General features: G+C 30.7%; 6 protein-coding genes and 2 pseudogenes across 8 annotated transcripts, besides 2 other annotated features; 5 read left to right on the plus strand and 3 right to left on the minus strand.

Moving 5' to 3' along the window:
- Positions 1–3,599: part of a mobile genetic element that runs on past the window's edge.
- Positions 1,042–1,671, plus strand: TVAGG3_0917040 (uncharacterized protein; the record flags this gene model as incomplete). Its single annotated transcript, XM_051252061.1, has 1 exon — positions 1,042–1,671. A coding segment is annotated over one exon (630 nt), but the record flags the coding sequence as incomplete, so codon positions are not given.
- Positions 1,893–2,135, minus strand: TVAGG3_0917050 (serine threonine-protein phosphatase family; the record flags this gene model as incomplete). Its single annotated transcript, XM_051252062.1, has 1 exon — positions 1,893–2,135. The coding sequence occupies one exon, from the start codon at positions 2,133–2,135 to the stop codon at positions 1,893–1,895; it is 243 nt and encodes an 80-aa protein (XP_051077636.1).
- On the minus strand, positions 2,154–2,516 carry TVAGG3_0917060 (uncharacterized protein; the record flags this gene model as incomplete). Its single annotated transcript, XM_051252063.1, has 1 exon — positions 2,154–2,516. One exon carries the CDS (start codon positions 2,514–2,516, stop codon positions 2,154–2,156), a length of 363 nt encoding a protein of 120 aa, XP_051077637.1.
- Positions 3,600–3,606: 7 nt separating the features above from the next.
- Positions 3,607–21,207: a mobile genetic element.
- TVAGG3_0917080 lies at positions 6,480–7,627 on the plus strand (annotated as a pseudogene). Its single transcript has one exon. A coding segment is annotated over exon 1 (1,148 nt).
- Positions 10,101–10,364, plus strand: TVAGG3_0917090 (uncharacterized protein; the record flags this gene model as incomplete). The annotated part of the gene is made up of 1 exon (XM_051252064.1): positions 10,101–10,364. The coding sequence occupies one exon, from the start codon at positions 10,101–10,103 to the stop codon at positions 10,362–10,364; it is 264 nt and encodes an 87-aa protein (XP_051077638.1).
- Positions 12,340–13,430, plus strand: TVAGG3_0917100 (annotated as a pseudogene). Its single transcript has one exon. A coding segment is annotated over exon 1 (1,091 nt).
- TVAGG3_0917110 (uncharacterized protein) lies at positions 13,446–13,763 on the plus strand (the record flags this gene model as incomplete). Its single annotated transcript, XM_051252065.1, has 1 exon — positions 13,446–13,763. One exon carries the CDS (start codon positions 13,446–13,448, stop codon positions 13,761–13,763), a length of 318 nt encoding a protein of 105 aa, XP_051077639.1.
- Positions 18,839–19,738, minus strand: TVAGG3_0917120 (uncharacterized protein; the record flags this gene model as incomplete). The annotated part of the gene is made up of 1 exon (XM_051252066.1): positions 18,839–19,738. One exon carries the CDS (start codon positions 19,736–19,738, stop codon positions 18,839–18,841), a length of 900 nt encoding a protein of 299 aa, XP_051077640.1.
- Positions 21,208–21,495: the final 288 nt, after the last annotated feature.

The raw sequence follows: 21,495 nt of genomic DNA on the forward strand, positions 1-21,495 counted from the left end.
GACTATGCGCAGGTAAGTTTTCACCTGAAATCGTTTTACTTCCACCTGTTTCCTTTGAAGAGTTTGCACAATACAAAAACCTGTCGACTATTTGAGTCCAAGTTCCGAGACCAAGTACTACTTCTGGTCTGGTAGAGTTCATTGACGTGTAAATAGAACCTATAGGATATAGTGTTTGAAGTATTTCTGTCTTTAACGTTTGAAGCTCTGTTTTGTCAGCTTTTTTATCATATAAATCTTGAGCAGTGAATTTAACTTTGTTTTCATCCTCCATGACATAGACATTTCTACATCTAGTGTATTTCATCGTCGTTATGTCATCCTCCGATGTTAAACCTTGTGGAAAGTTAGGAGGTTTCCAATTTAATACATCCCCACCAGTTCCATCAGGTTCTTCAACCGTTCCTGCAATATTTTCTATACCAACAGTTGCGAAGAAATCGTGTGTATGTCCAACGTCACTTTTCTTGTTTAAGGTTTCTTGTAAGTTTGTAATATTTGCAATGGTATGTGTATGTCCAACGTCACTTTTCCTGTTTAAGGTTTCTTGTAAGTTTGTAATATTTGCAATGGTATGTATATGAGTCTTTTTAGAATATTCGTTTTCAGCTCTTGTCACTTCACTTGACATTTTATTGTCAACATATGTTTTGTCTGCTAGTTCAGGATGAGTATGTTTTTTGTTGCATATGTTGCATCTGCTCTGTCATGTTCTTCTTGAACTTTTTCAATGACATACTCTTTGTCAGCTTTGTTGTTAACATCTGCTTTCAAAAGAAGTTCATCTATAGGTTTCTCGTTTAAAGTTCTTTTTGTTGGATTTATACAAACAGTATGGTTCTTACTGTCTTGAAACAGAAACTCGTCTGTCATTGGGTTTATCGTCAGTTTTAAGTTTCCTTCTTTCAATGACTCAGATATCTTAGAATAGTTTGAAAAGTTTGTTGTGTTCTTATTTAGAGCTTGTACAATGAGTTGTCGGTTGTGTTGTATTTCTCTCATAGACGCTGTTTCTTTCGACATTTTTATTCTAGATAAAAAATGCTTTCAATAGAAAAAGAAAATTCAAGAGTTGCTACAACTAAACCATTAGATGAACTTTTTACGAATGTCGGTCAAAAGTTTGAGACAGAGACCGTAAAGCATGAAGGCTATCGTTTTGACTACCCACTAAGATGGTTAAGAGATCCATCCGTCACAAAAGCTGTTGGCTTTCGTAGAATGAAGTTCATTTCAGAAGCCATACATGGTTTCCCATTTACGGTCGCTTTTGAAATTCGATACTATAACAAAGAAAAACGTACGTATGAGAAATTTGTACAGGGAAAACTTTTACAAGTTAGTTTGCTTGTAAACTTAGAAACAACTCTTCAAGCTTTTCAAGAAAAAATAAACGATATCTATCTCGAATATGCAAAACAGTACAACATTGACGAAGGAGAGTACCATCTCGATATTTTATATGACAGGAAAAATGCAACTGTTAAAATCAATAGAATAGAAGACCTTGGAGAAGACGTTTATATTTCTACAAAATATAACAACTTGGCATGGTATAGATTTTTGAGGATGTTAAATCAGCCTGCAGAATATCCAGTACACCCGAACTTTTATGAAGTCGAAAACCCTAATGGAACATATGAAAATGTTTTCGACTCAGATGCTATTATAGTTCATGCTTCATTTTCTGGTGCACAAAACTCTTTTTTATGCTTGGCAAATGACTTTTACGAAAAACCTACAAAGCTATATGAACCACCGAGTGGAAGTATTTCAGACTTTCAAGTATGGTTTACAACAGATGGAAGAAAGAGAATAGTTCCATTATACCATGCGTTTTACTTAGAACTTAGTTTCATATACAACTACTATCGAACGGTAAAAATATAATTTTAATACGGTTGAGGTGTTGGATTTGGTTGCCAACTAGACTGCGGTGCAGGTTCAGGCTGTTGTATAACAGGAGCTTGTTCTTCTGGTTCAGGGTCTTTAGGTATAATACCAACGAACTGACCTACTCTTTTACCAATATTTTTGACTCCGTTCCATACTCCTCTTCCGACAGATTTTATTCCATTCCATATACCTCTTCCAACATTTCGAAAGAAGTTTCCAATACTACTGAAGAAGCCCATTTTACTATATGTAAAAATCTAATGTCCGCCTAGTCTCTTACGTTTCCTTCTGAGTTCCATTGCATTCTTTAACTGGAGCTCATACATTCTATTTCTCCTCTGGTAGAAAACATATTCCGGGTCAACTCCTGTGTTCGCGTCATCTGCATAGAGTTGTTTATATCCCACTTCAGGGTTTGTATAAAACTCTTTCCATCTCATATTTGCATACCATGGTGGCAAACCTAACGCAGCGTCATTTGACATGGCAGTTTGCATTTGTACATCTGTTGGCACTTGACCATAGTTTGCCATTGCAGTTTGTATTCTAACTTCATTTGGAATATTCTCTGGGTTTGGTTGTCCAGGTTGCTGTGCATTCGCTAAGTTCTGTGCGTCCATTTAATATTAGATAAAAATATCTCTTACGAGTACATATGCTGAACATTTGCAGGCAATGGTTCATCTTCATATTCTCTGTACCTTTCTGCCACGTCAAATAAATAAATGACACAATGGAAAAAACCTAAAACAAGTAGTCCTATTTCAAACCACATTTACTTACCAATAAAATTTCTTTGTTGTGACACTTTCTCCAGTTTATAGGACCTCTCTCATATTCTATCTTATCGTATCTAAACTCATAGTCATGCATATCCTCTAACCATCTCATGACACTTTCCAAACCACTTTTATCGGATGTAAAGTAAAAGCATGGATGGTTATGTAAAACGTCTAAAGTTTCTAAAGAGTCTCTCAAAGTCCAGTCTACTTGGTATTGAAAATCCCATGTGTTATAGAACGGCGGGTCTACTATAAAGAAAACATTTTCCTTGTTTTTATATTTTTTCATACAACTCTGTCCAACGACATCTCACAAACTCTATACCCTCAGTATATTTTTCTATGTTCTCTTTGAAAACCTTTGTATAGTTAAGATATAAAACTTTTGACATAAGTGTTTCAATGTCATGAACTCTTATAGCACCACTATATAATAGTCTAGAAGATATACTATCCCAGTCAATATACTCTGCTTTTTTTCAAAACCTCTCTGACAGTATTTTTCTTATCTAATGGTATACGTTCCATCTTGCCTATAGGTATCTTTTCTTTTAACTCTTTCAATATTTTGTTTGTGTCTGGTATATGTTTGAGACGGTTCATATAGTTGTCGAAGTCATTGCATATAATCTTTGAGTCAGGAAATACAGTATGGCACAAATGAGATATATAGAAACTTCCACCGAACAAATCTACAAATGTTAGACCATTCGGTAGTTTCTTAAGTTCTCTCAATAGAATATCTTTACATCTACTCTTATTTCCAAAGAAGGGTAACGGTGGTTTTGTAAAATTCATTTTATATTTAATAAAAATGTTTTTTCCCTGAAAAAGTGACAGAAAAGTGACAAAACATCTTCGGGGCTAGAGGGCACGAAGTGCCTGGAAGCCCCAATACCTTTTTTTTTTTTTTTTTTTTTTTTAAATTAATTTTGAATTTAAAATTAAAGGAACCGTAAATTTTGTATTTATTTATCACTTAAAAGAATATGACCGATATCATAATTTGATATATGAAACTAATATAATATTTGAAGATAACAAACTTACAAGCTTCGAACATGAAAATGATATAATATTCGAAGATGAAAAAAAGAAAGAGATTGAAAAGCAATTCAATGAATGCCTTTTAAATACATATGCGCACATTATAAGACATAAAATGAAATTAATTCCTTATTAATCAAAAATATTTTTTATCTTTTATTTTATAATAAATGAGTATAACAACTAATTCATTGAAATCTTTAAAGTTCACTAATTCAGAATTAGAAAATATTTTAGAAAATTTTGGAGACGGTTCTTATCCAACATATATGCAGAATGTGAAAGAGTTTTCCAGATTGTTGAATGAATTTAAATATAACGGACCAATTACTAAAAAGGCTATAATGAGATATTTATATCCCAAAAAAGTTGAAAAACAGGAGAATATTCCTCTTTATGGTCCAGAGGACCTGGGCTCAGAGAGCCTTGAAACACCTCCTGAATATTTTGAAGAAAAAATTAAACAAGATGAATATTATAACGATGAGATTGAGAAATTGGAACAATTAAGAGATGAAATAGATGAAAAAATTAAAGAATTAAGAAATGCTGAAAATGAAGTAGAGGATTTAATGAATATCCCAGCTTCAGAATCAGAAGTTCAAAAATCACATGAGGAAAGATATAAAAATTACTTTTTGGAATCTACTAAAAATTTATTAGATGGTGATATTGACGAAACACTTTCAGAAGAAGGCACAAAATTTATTCATAAACATAAGTTACAATTTATTGACGATGGAGATTATCCATGTATATTACTTTCACCTCCTCTTGATTCTGAAAAATTCAAAAAAGCACTGAAAAACGTGACATATGCAACAAATACGATTAAGAAAGAAGACCATGATATTTACACAAATTATTATTTAAATAAATGTACAGGTGTTGATAAAGTTTTTGATTTGTTAGATAAAATATCAAAAGAAACAATTGGTACATATAAAATTTTATGTGATTGTGGTTTCATTGTTGAAGATACCGTTTGATGTTTCATATGAAAGAACAGCTCCGAAGGAGGACGAAGTGGAAAGATCTATTCCATTCGTTATTAAGAACATAAAAGATATGAAAACTTATAAACATTATATTTATTCATTTATTTCAGAAAAAATGGAAGCAACACATAAATCATCTCGTCATCATTTCATAGCTATTCATACATTCCTTTTCAAAGTTGTGAAATTAAATAAGACAGGAATTAGATTTAATGTATCAGGGTACGCATTCTTGAGTAAATTAAAATGTATTCGTCACGTCGCAGATGATAAAAATTTATGTGTTCTTAATTCATTTTATGGACTTTAGCCCTGGACTCTCTGAGTCTCAGACTTTAAAAAAATAAACTTTATTTTTATTTTTTAATTTTTATTCTTACATAAATGAACAAAAACGGAACGGCTAAAATGAATGATAATCAAATTAGAGCAGAAGGTAGAAGGTTATTTAAACGCTTCTATAACATTCCTGATGGTGTTAATCCTAAAACTCGTAGAAGTTATTTAAATGAAGCCATAGATGCATATGAAGGGTTTGACATTTCATCAGAAAGTGAGAGGTTAGCAAGAATGTTAAACGTTAATATTGATTTTATTATTGTGATCCTCAACCAGAAGACGTGGACATAAATAAGGTAGACTTTCCATTAGTGGAATCAATAATGATAGATCCAGAATTTGAAACAGTAAATATTTTATTAACACAGAGTCCATGTGGAAAACTTCACGCTGACAGAATAACAGACGTTGAAGCACTCACAGGATATAAAGTTTGCTCCTTTTGCAAAGAAGAAGTATATTCTATCCGTGATGATCCAGAAAGGAAAAACCAAAGAAGATTTTTAAAACATTGTGAGAAATGTAAAGAAAATAATGGAAGATTAATTCAAGACGTTCAATTGCAAAACACACAACAACCATATGCACCACATATCACGAAACAGAAGATATATCAGTGGCTATTAGCACATAATTTGCAGGAATATTATAAACCAACAAGATATTATATTACTTTTGACTTCGAAACATTAGAGACTAAAGAAGAACTTCTACTTTCTGAATGTGCAACTTTGAACGCTTACTTAAAACCATTTATGGTATCATCAACGGTTAAATTAAACGATAAAACATATACAAGGAATTTTTGCTTAACATCAAGTGATTCGTTCATCTCTGATTGGATTGAATTTTTATTTTCAACCTGTTCATTAGTTGCTAAATCAAATATTGAACAATATGAAGAATTAATGAATACATTAAATGAGAAACAGAAGGAAGCATTTAAAGAACTTCTAGATGAGGAATTCAATAAAGTGAATATCATAGGTTTTAATTCGGGAAAGTTTGATTTAAATTTAATTCTTCGTGATTTAAATACTGCAAAATGGAAGATAAAATCAATGCTGGGTTCTTCTTCACAATTTAAGCAAATCATTGTAAAGAAAACAAACGTTCCATATGAATTGAGATTTATTGACATCAGAAATTATATAGCGGGTGGGACATTAGACCAATTCACTCAAGATTTCGGAAACAAAAACACGTGTTAAATCCTTTTTCCCATATCAATTCATCACATGGGAAAATTACGAAGAAGAATTATATAAAAGGAACCATTCACTCAAGATTCATTTTATTCAGCATTAACCAAGAAACTATATCAGATAGTGATTATCAAATATATCTCAATGATGCTAAAAATTTTGAGAATAGATTAGAATATTTTATTCATTATTGCAATAAAGACGTTGAAATTATGATTGACCCAATTGATAAAATTATTGAAGAAACATTTGTTTATAAAATTGACATGCTCCATAATCTTTCATTATCATCTAATGCATCAATGATTCGTTACGCTTTAGCATATAAGAACTTAATCCTAACGAAACATATCCAGAAGAAGAAAATGTGGAATCAAGTTTTGAATTAACGAAAAAGTATTGGAAATATAAAATTGAATCATATAAGAAACAAGATGAAAAGAAAAGAGATACCAAAAATAATGTTTCAATGGATGATTTCAATACTATCATGATTTAATCCTTTCATCTAAATGCAAAATGTGTGGTAAAGCGTTTACATATGCAAATAAACCAACATTGGATAGAATTGATAATGAAAAACCACATACTAAAGAAAATTGTCAGTTAATGTGTTGTTATTGCAATGTCGTAAAATCAAATAAAGATGAAGATGTTCAACGTTTAAGAATCAATTTAAGAAATTATGCATTAAAAAATAATTTACCAATGACTTTAGATTCAGTGGAAGCGTATCACATCCTCCGTAATGGAATTACTGGTGGTCTATCAAATGTTCAACATAGAGTAAATCTTAAAGGAATCACGCACATTAATAAACTTTCATATAGTCCAGAAACTAAAACAGTATCAAATGAGGACACTTCCAACATCATGACTCATTTCGTTGGTGTTGATTTCAATTCATTATATCCTTCATCATTTTCATCAAATCCTCATGATTTCATTCAATATACTGACCATAAATGTATATGCCGGGAAGATTGAATGGTGTTATCATTTGTGATACAGCAACAAAGAAAGCAAAAGCTTTAGGAATTATTAGAAAGAAAAATACTTTATTCGTGGCTGAAGTAAAGGGTCACATTGATGAAAAATACATTAATGATTACATAAACTTTTTACCGATAATAAGAAACTTAGATATTATCACAGATGAAAAAACAATTGGCGGTTTTATGTATAATTACATGAAATCAAACAATCTACCAGTTGACCAGAAACAGAGAAAATTAACTCAGTTAGCATCAACACACAACCAATATCAACCATTTTCTTCTTATTATCTTTGGTATCTAATCGACAGATTTCATTTTATCATTGATGACATTCAATCAATTTTAACATTTACGAAAAACACTTGTTTTAATGAATTTGCGAACAAATTTATGAACGAAAGACAAAAGGCTGAATTAGAAGGAAATAAAGGAAAAAGTTTATTTTGTAAGATTTCGCTTAATGGATCATATGGTTACGATGCAATGAATACACAAAATTACGCAAAGACTCAAATTATGAATGCACAGAAGTCACGCGTTGCATGTATGTCAAATAAGTTTAAAAACATAAGAGAAATAGGTGAGGATACATATCAACTGATGCTTAAAGATAGATTTTATAGATGTGAAACATGTTTACAAGAGGCATTCTTCACTTTAGATAATGCTAAATACTGGTATTTGGTTTTCATTTATGATTTTATGTATAAATGCATGAATCTTAATCGTTTTCATTTCATTGAAGGTGATACTGATTCATCTTATTGGGCAATCGCTGGCGATCCAAGTCTTCCTAACACTCAAGCATTTCAAGCAATTGTTACTGATAAACAATTTTATGATAAAAACATTTTCAAATTCGCACCATTTGATTTCTTCTGTTTTGATGAGAAATTTAAACCTAAATTAAAGAATAAAGCTGAAGAAAAGCACATGAGAAGAAGTTATTGGGTTTAGCAATTGAGAAACAAGGTGATAACATGGTTGCTTTATGTCCTAAGTGTTATACATCATTCAACGGAATGATTGGTGAAGACTCCTTCAAAAAGATGCACAAAAAATGAAAGGTTAGTTTACGACAAAATAAGCAATTAACACCTAAAATTATTTGGATATAATAAATGATAAAGTGATATTTGATGGTCAAAATATTAATTTACAACTTAAAAATGGGTCAATGACTCGCTTAACAATTGGTAAGACTGCATTAACAGGAGCACACACTAAGGCTGTATGTTGTGAAAATGGGTGTTGTATGCCATTTATTTAAAACACTTATTTTATTTTTATATAAATGAATAGCGTAGATTTAAAAATTTTAATTGATGATTTAGTATTTAATCAAAATTTTCTTACTTATTATGATTTAAAAGCATATCTCCAAAAATATAATAACAATATAACGGGTGATGATATGGAATATTATTATCCATATTATAAAAATGAAATTTTGAAATATCATAATAAAATAATTTCTGAAATTAAAGACAAAATTAAAAATAATGAATATTCAAAGGGAAAAACTAAATCACAACTTAAACAGTTGAAAGATTTCAAAAATAAAGTATTAACAAAGAAGAAGATATTGATGAATTATATAAATTATATAATCCTGAGCACAAAAACCAAAGGAACAAAAACAAAAGGTGCAAAACACCCAGGTTCAGCAGCTCATAAATGATGCACAAGCTTTAATTTATGATTCATTAGTTAAACCACATTCAGCCCGACTTTTAAATGAAGATCAACTTTTGGAATTCATCCTTCAACATAAACTCGAAGCGGGAAAGTATATCAAACCTTTATATACAGCATATTTAAAACAAATGAATAGAATACATCCAGAATTAATGAAGGGGGGAATGAAATCCAAAATCAAAGCAGATAAAATTAAACCACTTGCAACACCAAAACCTCCAACAGTAGTACTCTCCTCCTCCTTCAGTTAATCCTTCATCATTCACTTTATTATATCCATTTCAAACATTAAAGAAACAAAAAGATTTTAAAAAGGGTTTCAAGATATTAAATAAACCAATTGACCCGAAAATTCAACCATTAAAAGAAAAATTTAGTCGTCCATCATTTGCACCATACCATATTCATACGAAATCGATCATCTGGAATATTCAAAAGGAAATATTACTTATTTATTTGCCATTAACATTAACACTAGATATTTATATTGCATTCCGGTGAAAGGGAAAACAGAACAGGAAACAAGAAGAGCTATACAATACTTACTAGATCATGAAAGAGTAGATAATATCAGGGGTGATGGTGATAAAGGATTTCAGGCAGTTATGACTCATTATTTCCCACAAATTAATTTTTACTTCTCATCCTCTCCATATACGTTTCATAATAAAATAGTTGATGCGGTAATGAGAACTCTTAGAGATGCGTTAGGGGTTAACGGTCAGATATACTGGGATGGAAATCATGACTCCATCATACAGCAGTTAGTATATTATTACAATAATACATGGCATAGAACTATTAACATGAAACCAGTGGAAATGAAAAATGATATTTCAAAAGAATGGGAATATATTAGAAAGCAAATGGAAAGGTTGAATGATGTTAAACGTGAACAAATTAATTCGGGGCTCATGAATTTTAAACAAGGGGATAAAGTTTTGATTCATCTCGATTATGGAAAAACTGATAAATCAATGACAAAAAGAAGACGAAGATTTGACACAATAGCTGAATTTGTTAGATATATTAACGGCAATGTATTAGTTGAAGTTGACAATAAATTAATAGAAATTCCGATTTATTTTATTACTCCATTATATTTAAATAATATTTAATTTTTTTATTTCGTAAGAAATGAGTGACAACAAAGCAGTCAAGAGTCCAGACGATGAATATAAAAAGAAACTAAACAGAATTAAATCAAAAATATGTTATTACAAAAAGAAGCCGCAATGTGGTGGGGTTGAAAACGATAAAGAAATAATCGAAAAATTAGAAACTTGCCGTTCAATCCTTAAACTGAGTGAAGCAAAAATAAAAGAATTTAATAGAATAAATAAATTGATTGGAAGAGATGAATTTAATAAAGATGAATTTTTAAACTCAATCCAAATTTAATTTTTATTCCTCTTCGACAACATCTCTCTTTCCATCATTACTGCATAACCGCATTTTCTCAGTTTTAGTGGTTTGTTATTTTTAGCAAGTTCTCGCATCATTTTTATCATTTCCTCCCTTGTTATGATTCGTGGTAAATTTTGAGCTTGTGGGGTATTCATTTATGATAAAATAAAAATTTGATTATCGTTATTTTATCATGAATTATTTTTGAAGAACTGTAGGTGCTACCATGTTGTCATGTTGACGACATGACATTGTGTCAACAACACGAGAGGAAGGCAGTTATGAATTATTTTTGAAGAACTGTAGGTGCTACCATGTTACCATGTGCTACCAGGTCAACTAACTTCTTTTAAAAAATGAGACAACATGACATTTAGACAACAACATAGGAGGAAGGCAGTTATGAATTATTTTTGAAGAACTGTAGGTGCTACCATGTTGTCATGTTGACGACATGACATTGTGTCAACAACACGAGAGGAAGGCAGTTATGAATTATTTTTGAAGAACTGTAGGTGCTACCATGTTACCATGTGCTACCAGGTCAACTAACTTCTTTTAAAAAATGAGACAACATGACATTTAGACAACAACCATAGGAGGAAGGCAGTTATGAATTATTTTTGAAGAACTGTAGGTGCTACCATGTTGTCATGTTGACGACATGACATTGTGGTCAACAACACGAGAGGAAGGCAGTTATGAATTATTTTTGAAGAACTGTAGGTGCTACCATGTTACCATGTGCTACCAGGTCAACTAACTTCTTTTAAAAAATGAGACAACATGACATTTAGACAAAACAACATAGGAGGAAGGCAGTTATGAATTATTTTTGAAGAACTGTAGGTGCTACCATGTTGTCATGTTGACGACATGACATTGTGTCAACAACACGAGAGGAAGGCAGTTATGAATTATTTTTGAAGAACTGTAGGTGCTACCATGTTACCATGTGCTACCAGGTCAACTAACTTCTTTTAAAAATGAGACAACATGACATTTAGACAACAACATAGGAAATTTGATACAGCCCAAAATAAGGTTAGTTTTAAAATTATTTTTATTTTTTTTTCCTATATAAATGACAGCAACAAACAGCAACAGCACCTATATCGTTTCTGATGAAAAAGTTATTGATTCATTAGTTGAGGAATTAGTTGTGGCAGAAACTAAAACCCTCAACGAAAGAATTGGTGAAAACAAGATTGATTTACATAACTACCTCAAACACGATGGAGGAAGAGGAAGGAAAACTGGTATGGCTTTATTAGTAAATAAAATTTCAAATTTAACGATTATAGATGTTGATATCAATAAATCGTACAATGATGAACTTAAAGAAACAGTTAGAAAAGACATTTTATCAAAACTTTCGGATAAAGATGTTATCGTTAAAACCGCTTCAGGAGGTCTTCACATTTATTGCAACACTAATTTCTTCTATTCAACCTCGAACAGAATGATTAAATGTTATTCCTGCAATGATTATGATATCGATATCATGACTTCAATGGATGATTCAAAGCGTTCATTAGTGGTTATGGCTGATTCAAGAGTTCGCAAGAATGCATCAGAACCAATCAATACATACTCATTCATTCGTGGAAGTTATGATTCAACATTAACCAGAACAGTGAATGATATATTAAATGATTTGAATATTAAGGTAAGAGTTGAACAGAAGAACGAAGAAATAAAGACTATCATGAATGAAAACAAAGATGTAAACATTGACGATAAACTTGCCCAGAGCATAGTTGATGGCATCAGTGATTTTGAAGTACATAATGACGGTGGAAACATGAATTTAGAAAAAGAAGTTACATTATTCACACTGTTTCAAGCTATTAATTCGTTACCTAATCATTTAATTAATGAAGCATACGATAACGTTTATAACTTCTGCAGTTTAACAGAAAATGCAAAAAGTAATTTTGAAAAAGCACGTGATAGATATGCACATTTAATGACTTCTCCATTTGTTTTGGTAAAGATTCTAAAACTTTATCAAAAGGAATATTATGATGAATATGTTTTACCTTTATTACGTAAGCCAAAAATAACATTTGATATAAAACTTGATGACTCGTTTTTGATAACAGATATTAGACGTAAAGCTGAAAATCATCAGTATAAAAACAGTTCTGAAGTAATTGAGGATTTATCACGTGTCATTCGTTTTGTAGATTGTGGAAACAAATACTTCATTCAAAAAGACTATAATATTCATGATAAAATGAATCAAATATCATTCGTTCTTCAATCAAACATGAAAGAGTCACTCAAAATGATTAAATTATTTAAAGAAGAAGGTAAAACAAAACAGCATGGGACGTACTATTAAATCAATTGTCTTCATTAACCGTTAAGGGTGTTTGCTTTAAATCTGATTCCCCAGATGTTTTCTCAACGTTTCAAGGTTATAAATACAACATTCTCGAAAAACAGATTACTCAAAAATTGAGATGTTTATGAATTTCATTAATGAAGCCATTTGTGATAATAACGATGAAGTGTATAAATATCTACTCGGCTGGATTGCATCAATGATTCAACATCCTGGAATCAAGAATGAAACAGCAATTATTTTGAAAGGACTTCAGGGAACAGGTAAAAACAGATTCACAGACATTATTTCTGAACTTCTCGCTGGTTATTCATGCAAAAACATTACTGAAATAAGTGAGTTAACGGGTAATTTCAACTCAGTAGTTGAAAATAAAATGTTTCTTGTACTTAATGAACTCAAGAATGTTGGTGAAGACAGACTCGCAAACTTCAACGCTTTGAAATCAATTATAACGGATAATGAGATTAGAATTAATGAAAAGAATCAACCCAGAAGAACTGCTCAGAATGTTGCCAATTTCATTTTCGTAACTAATAACGTTACCCTGTCAAAATTGAAGTTGGAGACAGAAGATACGTAGTTTTAAGGGTTAATGGTAAATTCAAGGTCAATTTGATTACTTCAAGAATTTAATGGATTCATGCACTAAGGAATTTTATGATAATTTACTGACGTATTTTATCAATTACGACCTTTCATCATTTAATGTACGAATCATACCGATGACTGAAGCCAAACAAGATTTAATTGAATTATCAACAAATCCTTTAGATGTATGGATAAATACACATTATGATGAATTGTGTGCAGGTATGACGTGTAAAAATGCTCTATTCTGCAAACCATCAGACATGAAAGACAAGAATTTTCAAATGAGTATTAAGGATAAATGTGATAGGAAACATAGAAGAATAGACGATAAACAAACATGGTGTTATGTTTTGAAAGAAGAAATGAAAGGATTATATAAACAGGTTGAACTAAACGATAATGAGGATTCATTTACTGACGATGAAATACCTGTAAATGAAGCTTTATAAAGTATGATTTGAATTTATTTTTGCCTTCCTCCTATGTTGTTGTCTAAATGTCATGTTGTCTCATTTTTTAAAAGAAGGTAGTTTACCTGGTAGCACATGGTAACATGGTAGCACCTACAGTTCTTCAAAAATAATTAATTATTGAATAACCGGAAACCATTAACGTAAACATTATTTTTGGATCATTTACACTCATTAACGATGAAGAAGTCATGACAAAACATTTACACTCATGTTTGACAAAACATTTACACTCATGTTTGACAAAACATTTACGATGAAATCATCATGACAAAACATTAACGCTCATGTTTGACAAAACATTTACACTCATGTTTGACAAAACATTTACGTAAACATTTATTTCCTATGTTGTTGTCTAAATGTCATGTTGTCTCATTTTTTAAAAGAAGTTAGTTGACCTGGTAGCACATGGTAACATGGTAGCACCTACAGTTCTTCAAAAATAATTCATAAATGCCTTCCTCCTGTGTTGTTGTCTAAATGTCATGTTGTCTCATTTTTTAAAAGAAGTTAGTTTACCTGGTAGCACATGGTAACATGGTAGCACCTACAGTTCTTCAAAAATAATTCATAAATGCCTTCCTCCTGTGTTGTTGTCTAAATGTCATGTTGTCTCATTTTTTAAAAGAAGTTAGTTTACCTGGTAGCACATGGTAACATGGTAGCACCTACAGTTCTTCAAAAATAATTCATATGCCTTCCTCCTGTGTTGTTGTCTAAATGTCATGTTGTCTCATTTTTTAAAAGAAGTTACCTGGTAGCACATGGTACCCCCTCATTTATTCAAAAATTCTGTAATTTCATTAATGAGGTATGCTGAATTGGAGCTCAGGACTTTCAATCCGTCCGAAACCATGCATAAACTGTCATATAAGGCGGCATGTAATCTTTACTCTGTCCCGTCGTTTGTGTATATCCTGAAACATTATGTGTATGATTACCTGAACCCTGTGTATCGTTCCAGTAACAATTAATAGCAAATTTAACGTCATCTTTAACATCATATCCTTTACCTTTTGTCATTCCTGACCAATCCCAATATCTATGCTTATGCCATCCTGCTTCGGTTGTGTTTAAATTAACGTAATGACTGTGAGCAGGTAAATTTTCACCCGTAATTGTTTTACGTCCACCGGTTTGTTTTGATGAGTTTGTACAATATAAAAAACGATCGGTTATCTGCTGCCATGTACCAAATCCAAATAATGTTGATGGATTTGTTGAATTCATTGATGTATATATTGAACCAATGGGGTAAATCATCTCAAACATTGTATTTAATCAGTATTAACCCATTCCTTATCTGCTTTCTTCTTTAACTCAGTATTAACCCATTCCTTATCTGCTTTCTTCTTTAACTCAGTATTAACCCATTCCTTATCTGCTTTCTTCTAACTCAGTATTAACCCATTCCTTATCTGCTTTCTTCTTTAATCCATTATGAATATTGAATTTATTATATAATATTGAAATCGTGTAAGAAGTTAAAATTGGTATTGTCATCAATATTAACATATTATTTTTGAAAATTGCTTTTTTAACATCTTGAAATTTTGTGATTTCAGACCAATTTTTTCCATCACTACTGATATTTACTAAATCACCACATCCAAAAGCAATGAAATACCCATCAATATAAAACAAATTTGTAAATCTATAATTTCGAGTAAATTTTGGAGTGAATGAATAAACCAATTCCCAATTTGGTGTTTTCTCTGGATCCTGTGAAAAATCTTGTGATAAATAAATATGTCTGTTATAACTTACAGGATATGAATACAACATACTACCTGAAACAAGAACACAAACATTTGAAGCATAACATAAAGCTTCAATGTCTCCATCAGCTTGAAAAATTTGTTCAAAACGACCAAATGGTATTGAATATGATCTATAAATTTTATCATTTTGTAGGATAAAACACATGTTGTTAATGTAATACCATTTACTTGTATAATCAATTTTCAAATCTGATGACATCATACTAAACATATAATAATTTATCCCATCCTCACTAATGAAAATTTGATTGACTTCATAAATTAGTACCCATTTATTATTAACACATCTAATAGGATTATTTGGATATTTAAATTTAACATCTTGATTTAAATTACATTTGAACCATTGGATACAATCGAATGAATAACAAGGGCAAAAATCATCTCCAACCGTTATCATTCCCATAAATTTGCCGTTATTATATTCAACATAAAAAATTCTTGGATTAATGATTGGCTCTCGTGTATCAGGATTCAAAACGGATGGAGTAAATGATTCATAGTTTTTAAAATCATTTGTTTTAAAATAATAAAGCACTCCGCCTGTATAAAATAAATACATGGTCACTCCATCGAAACATAACCATTCAATATCTTCAAATGTTTTATCTGATGATTTCATAAAATTTAAAAATGGTGGGGTAAAATAGACCTCCGATTGTTTTATTTCTTCATTAACAAATGATATATCAGCTTTCTTTGCTAACTCAGTATCAACGTATTCCTTATCTGCCTTCTTATTTAACTCATCGTTAACATAAGTTTTATCTGCTTTAAGGTCTAAACATCCTGAAACCCATCCTGTATCAGCTTTAGTTTTTAAAATCTTTGATGTCCGTTCATGATACCATTCAACCCTTTCTATAATTTCATTATCTTTTTCATCCACATATTCCTTATCTGCCTTCTTCACTAACGCACTAGCCACATATGCTAACTCATCGTTAACATATGTTTTATCTGCTTCTTCATTATGTCATTTAGGAAACCTTTTATGAATTCCTCATTTAAATTAAATCTTCCAATCTTCAAAACTTTAGGAAATGCATTTAATGCGTAATATCTTGTTCTTCTGGTGGAATTGATGTTATATCATCCGTTATACCTTTAATTTTTGAATTCATAAATAAAATTTCTTTTATATTTGATATCACCGCACCACCTTTGCAAACGAATTCAAAATGGTCATTTTTCAATACTATCTCCAAATCTCCATATTTCAACCTTTGCGTTTGTTCTGCCGTCTTTGAATTATATGCATATGTGGCGTATGTAATGGTCTGTGGTTGCTGTTGTTTAATCATTTATTACGATTTAAAAATAAATATTTAATCCGTTATCTCATCAGCTATTTTTTCTATTTGAAATTGCCATAATATTTCATTCATGAATTCTAAATCACAATCAAATAGGTCAGTTATTCTAAATTTAATATTTGATAAATCTTTTGAATGAAGAATAAATGAATTCCCGGATAATTGAAATGGATATGATAAAGAAAATATGTTTAAGTTGATGGATAAAATGTTTTGTATTGATGGGTAAGAGTTAGGGTCTAATGTTTGATGTGAAAATCTCATTGGGGTATTAACTTTATCACATTTGATTAAAATGAAATTGGAACCAGTGTCAGAATACAAAACATCCCCAGCATCTTTTTCAAAATTTAATATCCCAACAATGAACGAAGACGAGGAGTACAAAATTTAATTTTCAGCGGAAATTTAATAAGGTTATTTATTTCATCAAGTTCAAAAAGTTTATCGGGTTTTGATTTAAAATTTTCTTCATACCATACGATAAATGATTCATTTAAATAACTTAAAATTGTGTTAATATCCCCTCACTATCACATTATTTATATACATATCATACGTTTTTTCATGGTCATCTTTAATAAATGATATATAATCTGAAGGGTCTAAAAGAATGGGATTAAATTTACCACTCACAGAAACGAGAGTAACATTATAAATTCCACTAACTGTTAAATTTAATTCACAACTATTATTCGAAATAATATTGATAATTGACATTTTTATTACGATTAAAAATATGGTAAAGCGTTATTTTCCAGTGATAAATAAAACTAGAATAAGATTACCTCAAGAATTCATAAATTCAACGAATAAGAAATTCATTCATGTTATAAATTTTAGTGTTTTCAGAAAATATGAGTCGATGTCATATTCATCATCAGGTTATATTTCACTTCATTCAAATTTAGTTCAATCAAACCCATATAATGACCATTTCATAAGATTTTCAGATGGTATTAAAAATGTAATTGATAGATTAAAATATGAACAGATTGACAATATCGAATTTTTGGAATTTTGGTTTAAATATCCCGATGGAAAAAAGATTGAAGTTAAAGATAAAGCAGATACTATAACAAAAACAATTACAATGACTGATCCAGATAGTGGGGAACAAAAAGAAATAAAACAAACGATAGAAACTGGTGAAAGGTCAATTATTATTGATTATGATTCAAAGGATTATTATTCGTTAATGTTAATGCTTGAATATTAAATAGCCTTAACAAAGAATTTTTCAAGTGATATTTTATATTCATCAACTATTTTATTATAAATATCATTATATGTTAAATGAAGTTCAGTTGTTGTTCCGTTCTTTGATATCTTAATTGTGCTAATATCCTTTATAGGATTTATTTTTGCAACTGTTCCGCAGCATGAAACCTCATCATCTATGAAAAATTGAATCTTACGTCTGAATCTTGAACATCACAAAGAATGGCGATAATGTGAATTAATGATTCATAAGGTAAAATAATTAAACCGATTGGTCAATTAAATTTATTATTGAATCATAATTATCAGTTATGATATCGCGATATATTTTCATTAATTCAGAATTAATGTCTATTTTATATGGGTTATCAAGTGGTGCTGGGTATGTTGGATAAGTGGGAATTTCAACAGGTTCTTTACCTGGTTCAGCTAAAATGATTGGGTCTCCATCTTCTTTATTTTGCTCCTCCTCCTTTTTCGGTAAGTCACGAGTTAATAAATTTGGTTGAGTTGCTGACCTTGTTAATTCAGGACTAACATTAACTTTAACATTTTGAATAATTCGTGATTTATCATCATTTACATTATAACCAACCGTAATCTCTGCTTTTGCGTTTGTGTTCTTTTGACTTGTGAAACGTCTTCTCATTTATAATTGAATAAAAAAAAGAAAAATATATTTAAAGTTTTATTTAGTTGTTACGGTAATATCCCAAGGTTCCTCCTTGTTTGCTTATACTTTCTTTGTAACTGCACCAATTATGTTATTGATAATGGTTTGAGTTTCTTCCAGTCTTATTTTATCATTTACAATATCTTTAATCATTTCATTACATGCATTCTTAAAACCATCCGATTTTTCTAATTTACGTCTATCACTTTCTTTAATTAAATCAAAGTTATAACCTTGTTGAGAATAAAGTGGTTTCTTTATCAATTCCTTGAACGCTTCTGAAAGTGAAGATGAAGAAATTCTTGCCACTTGAATTGGTTTAAATTCTGCTTTCATTGCTTCTTTCTGTTCATTGAACACTGGATCGAATAAAGCAACTTTAAAGAATTTCTTAGCTGGAATTTCATGTCTTAAATTTGCATATTGACCATCAAACTGATTAACATATCGTGGTAATCCATCCGGTCCCTCTTCAATAGCGTTTAATTCTTCATTGAAATAAGAATATGGATTATGACGGTATGAAAGAATTGGTCCATCTTTACTGTCTCCGATATGTTGTTTAACAGCTTTTCCATTTTCATCAAATTGCAAAGGATAACATTCATTATATGCTTTACGTTTAGGATAATCCGTCATTGTTAATTTATACCCATTTATGACTTTAATATTTCCTTGACCATCAGTAACAAAGACTTCATTTATTCCATCAGGCTTTCCATTTGGTCCTGTAATGTCTGCTTCATGTGCTTCCCAATTTGGTCCATGACGTTTGGCATATGCTTGAGCTTCTGGTAATGTTAAAACGTTTCTCATTTGTTTAACATCCTTTTGAAGACCGGCAACAATGTGGACTAATTCTTTCATTCCGTCTGGAACTTTCATAGTTCTATTATATGCACCCTTTTTGTTTGTTCCTTGTTTTAATGGAACCTGTAGAAGATTTGCAATTTCTGTCATGTTTAATTATAAATAAAAAATAAAAATTAATTATAAAAAAGTTATTCGAATTTAATGGAACCTTTATTTAAATCAACTATTATTTTACCATGTTCTCCTAATTGTTGATATTGTGTGTAAAGTTCATTAATGCTCATTGGTAAATTCACTTGATAAAGCATAACATTCAACTGTTGACGACTAAAACCACTGAAAATGAAAAGGGTGGACAGGTTTGATTTAATGTTTGTGCTTAATGCTTTAAAGTATTGAACAGCCATAAAGAATGAACACTGAATGTGTCGACATTGAGTTAATAATTGATTAAAATATGATTTCTCATTAGTTATTAGTTTTGATTTCACGGCATCATCTAGAAAAATTAGTGAATGCAAAAATTCTTTATCAAAATTTGAAATAGAAAGTGTTTCAAATAATTCGTCCCTTTGTTTATCAATAATTTTATCCTCTAATCCTTGCTTCTTGATTGTATTATATAACTCTTTATACATTAAAAAGTTTTTCAAATAATCTTCCGCTTCTTCTTGTGATAAATAAATAATTGGAATTTTTATTAAATGCTTTAATGATTCAAATGTATCATCTGAAGGTGAACCTGAACGGTTGATATAAATTAACACATGAGAATAAGGTGAAGTGTTAGCAATAATGATAATTTGTTTTAATATCGTTAATGTTTTACCTTTATTTTGTTTACCAATTGCTGCAGTGATTGAATTTAAGTAACATTCAGAATATGGAATTTTCATTAATTTTTCCTTAGATAGAGCATTTTTATTATCACTCAATGCTTCATTAATCATATCATCTATGTATGTATTATATACTCCTGTTAATTCTTCATAAGGGGTGGATGAATTGAAATCCATTTAATCAAAAATAAATTTATAATTTTAAACATTTCTATTCATCAATATTTCATCATATGAACTTCTATACTGTGGTGGTGTACCTGTTGGATGATATTTCAAACCTTCGTCCGGTGTCCATGTCCAATATGTAGTCCTAGTAAACCAAACCTGAGGAGGATTTGTCACCTTTGAACAGTAAGTGTCATTTACACCCTGAATGATTGGATAAGCTTTCACTTGTACTGTAACTTGTGAGTTGAAAGTTTCTAATCCATCAAAGAATATACCCGCTCCATCACGTTGAACTGGAATAGTGCATAAGAATGAAGTTTGGTCTTTCCATGTTCTAGCTAATGGCGTACCATTATCATCATTCAGTGGTCTAGTTAATGAGTCCTCGTATTCTTCTGTGCATTCATTCACTCCATCTAAATCAGAAGCTTGAAGCATACGTGTAAAGAATATGTCACCCACTGTGGTCATCGCTTGATCGGGGAAGTTTCTGGAATCTATAGTGACCTGAAGACCTCGAAGCATTGGATTTTCTAAAACCGTTCTTTGCATTGCATTCTTCGGAAATGCTAACACAACATCTGTAACATTATGAAGAGCGTATGAGAAATCAGAACTGATACCTTCAGGAGTGATGCAACCTCCATTTAGTGAACGAACGTCAATATGTTGAGCTGGAATCATGAATGGATCTTCCTTACTGAATAAACGTGGTATTGCTTTAATTGATTCTTCAATTAAACCGTATCCTGGTGTAATGCATTTATCCTCTAAAACTTCCATCTTTGTGCATGAAATAATAACGTCTTCAACTGTTGCGTCAGCAGATGTAGCGGCTAAGCTTGTAATTAATTTTGCAGGAAGTCCGATTTGTTGGAATTTGCGATCATATTT

Source organism: Trichomonas vaginalis, chromosome I, assembly GCF_026262505.1.
Source record: "Trichomonas vaginalis G3 chromosome I, whole genome shotgun sequence".
Taxonomy (NCBI): domain Eukaryota; phylum Parabasalia; order Trichomonadida; family Trichomonadidae; genus Trichomonas; species Trichomonas vaginalis.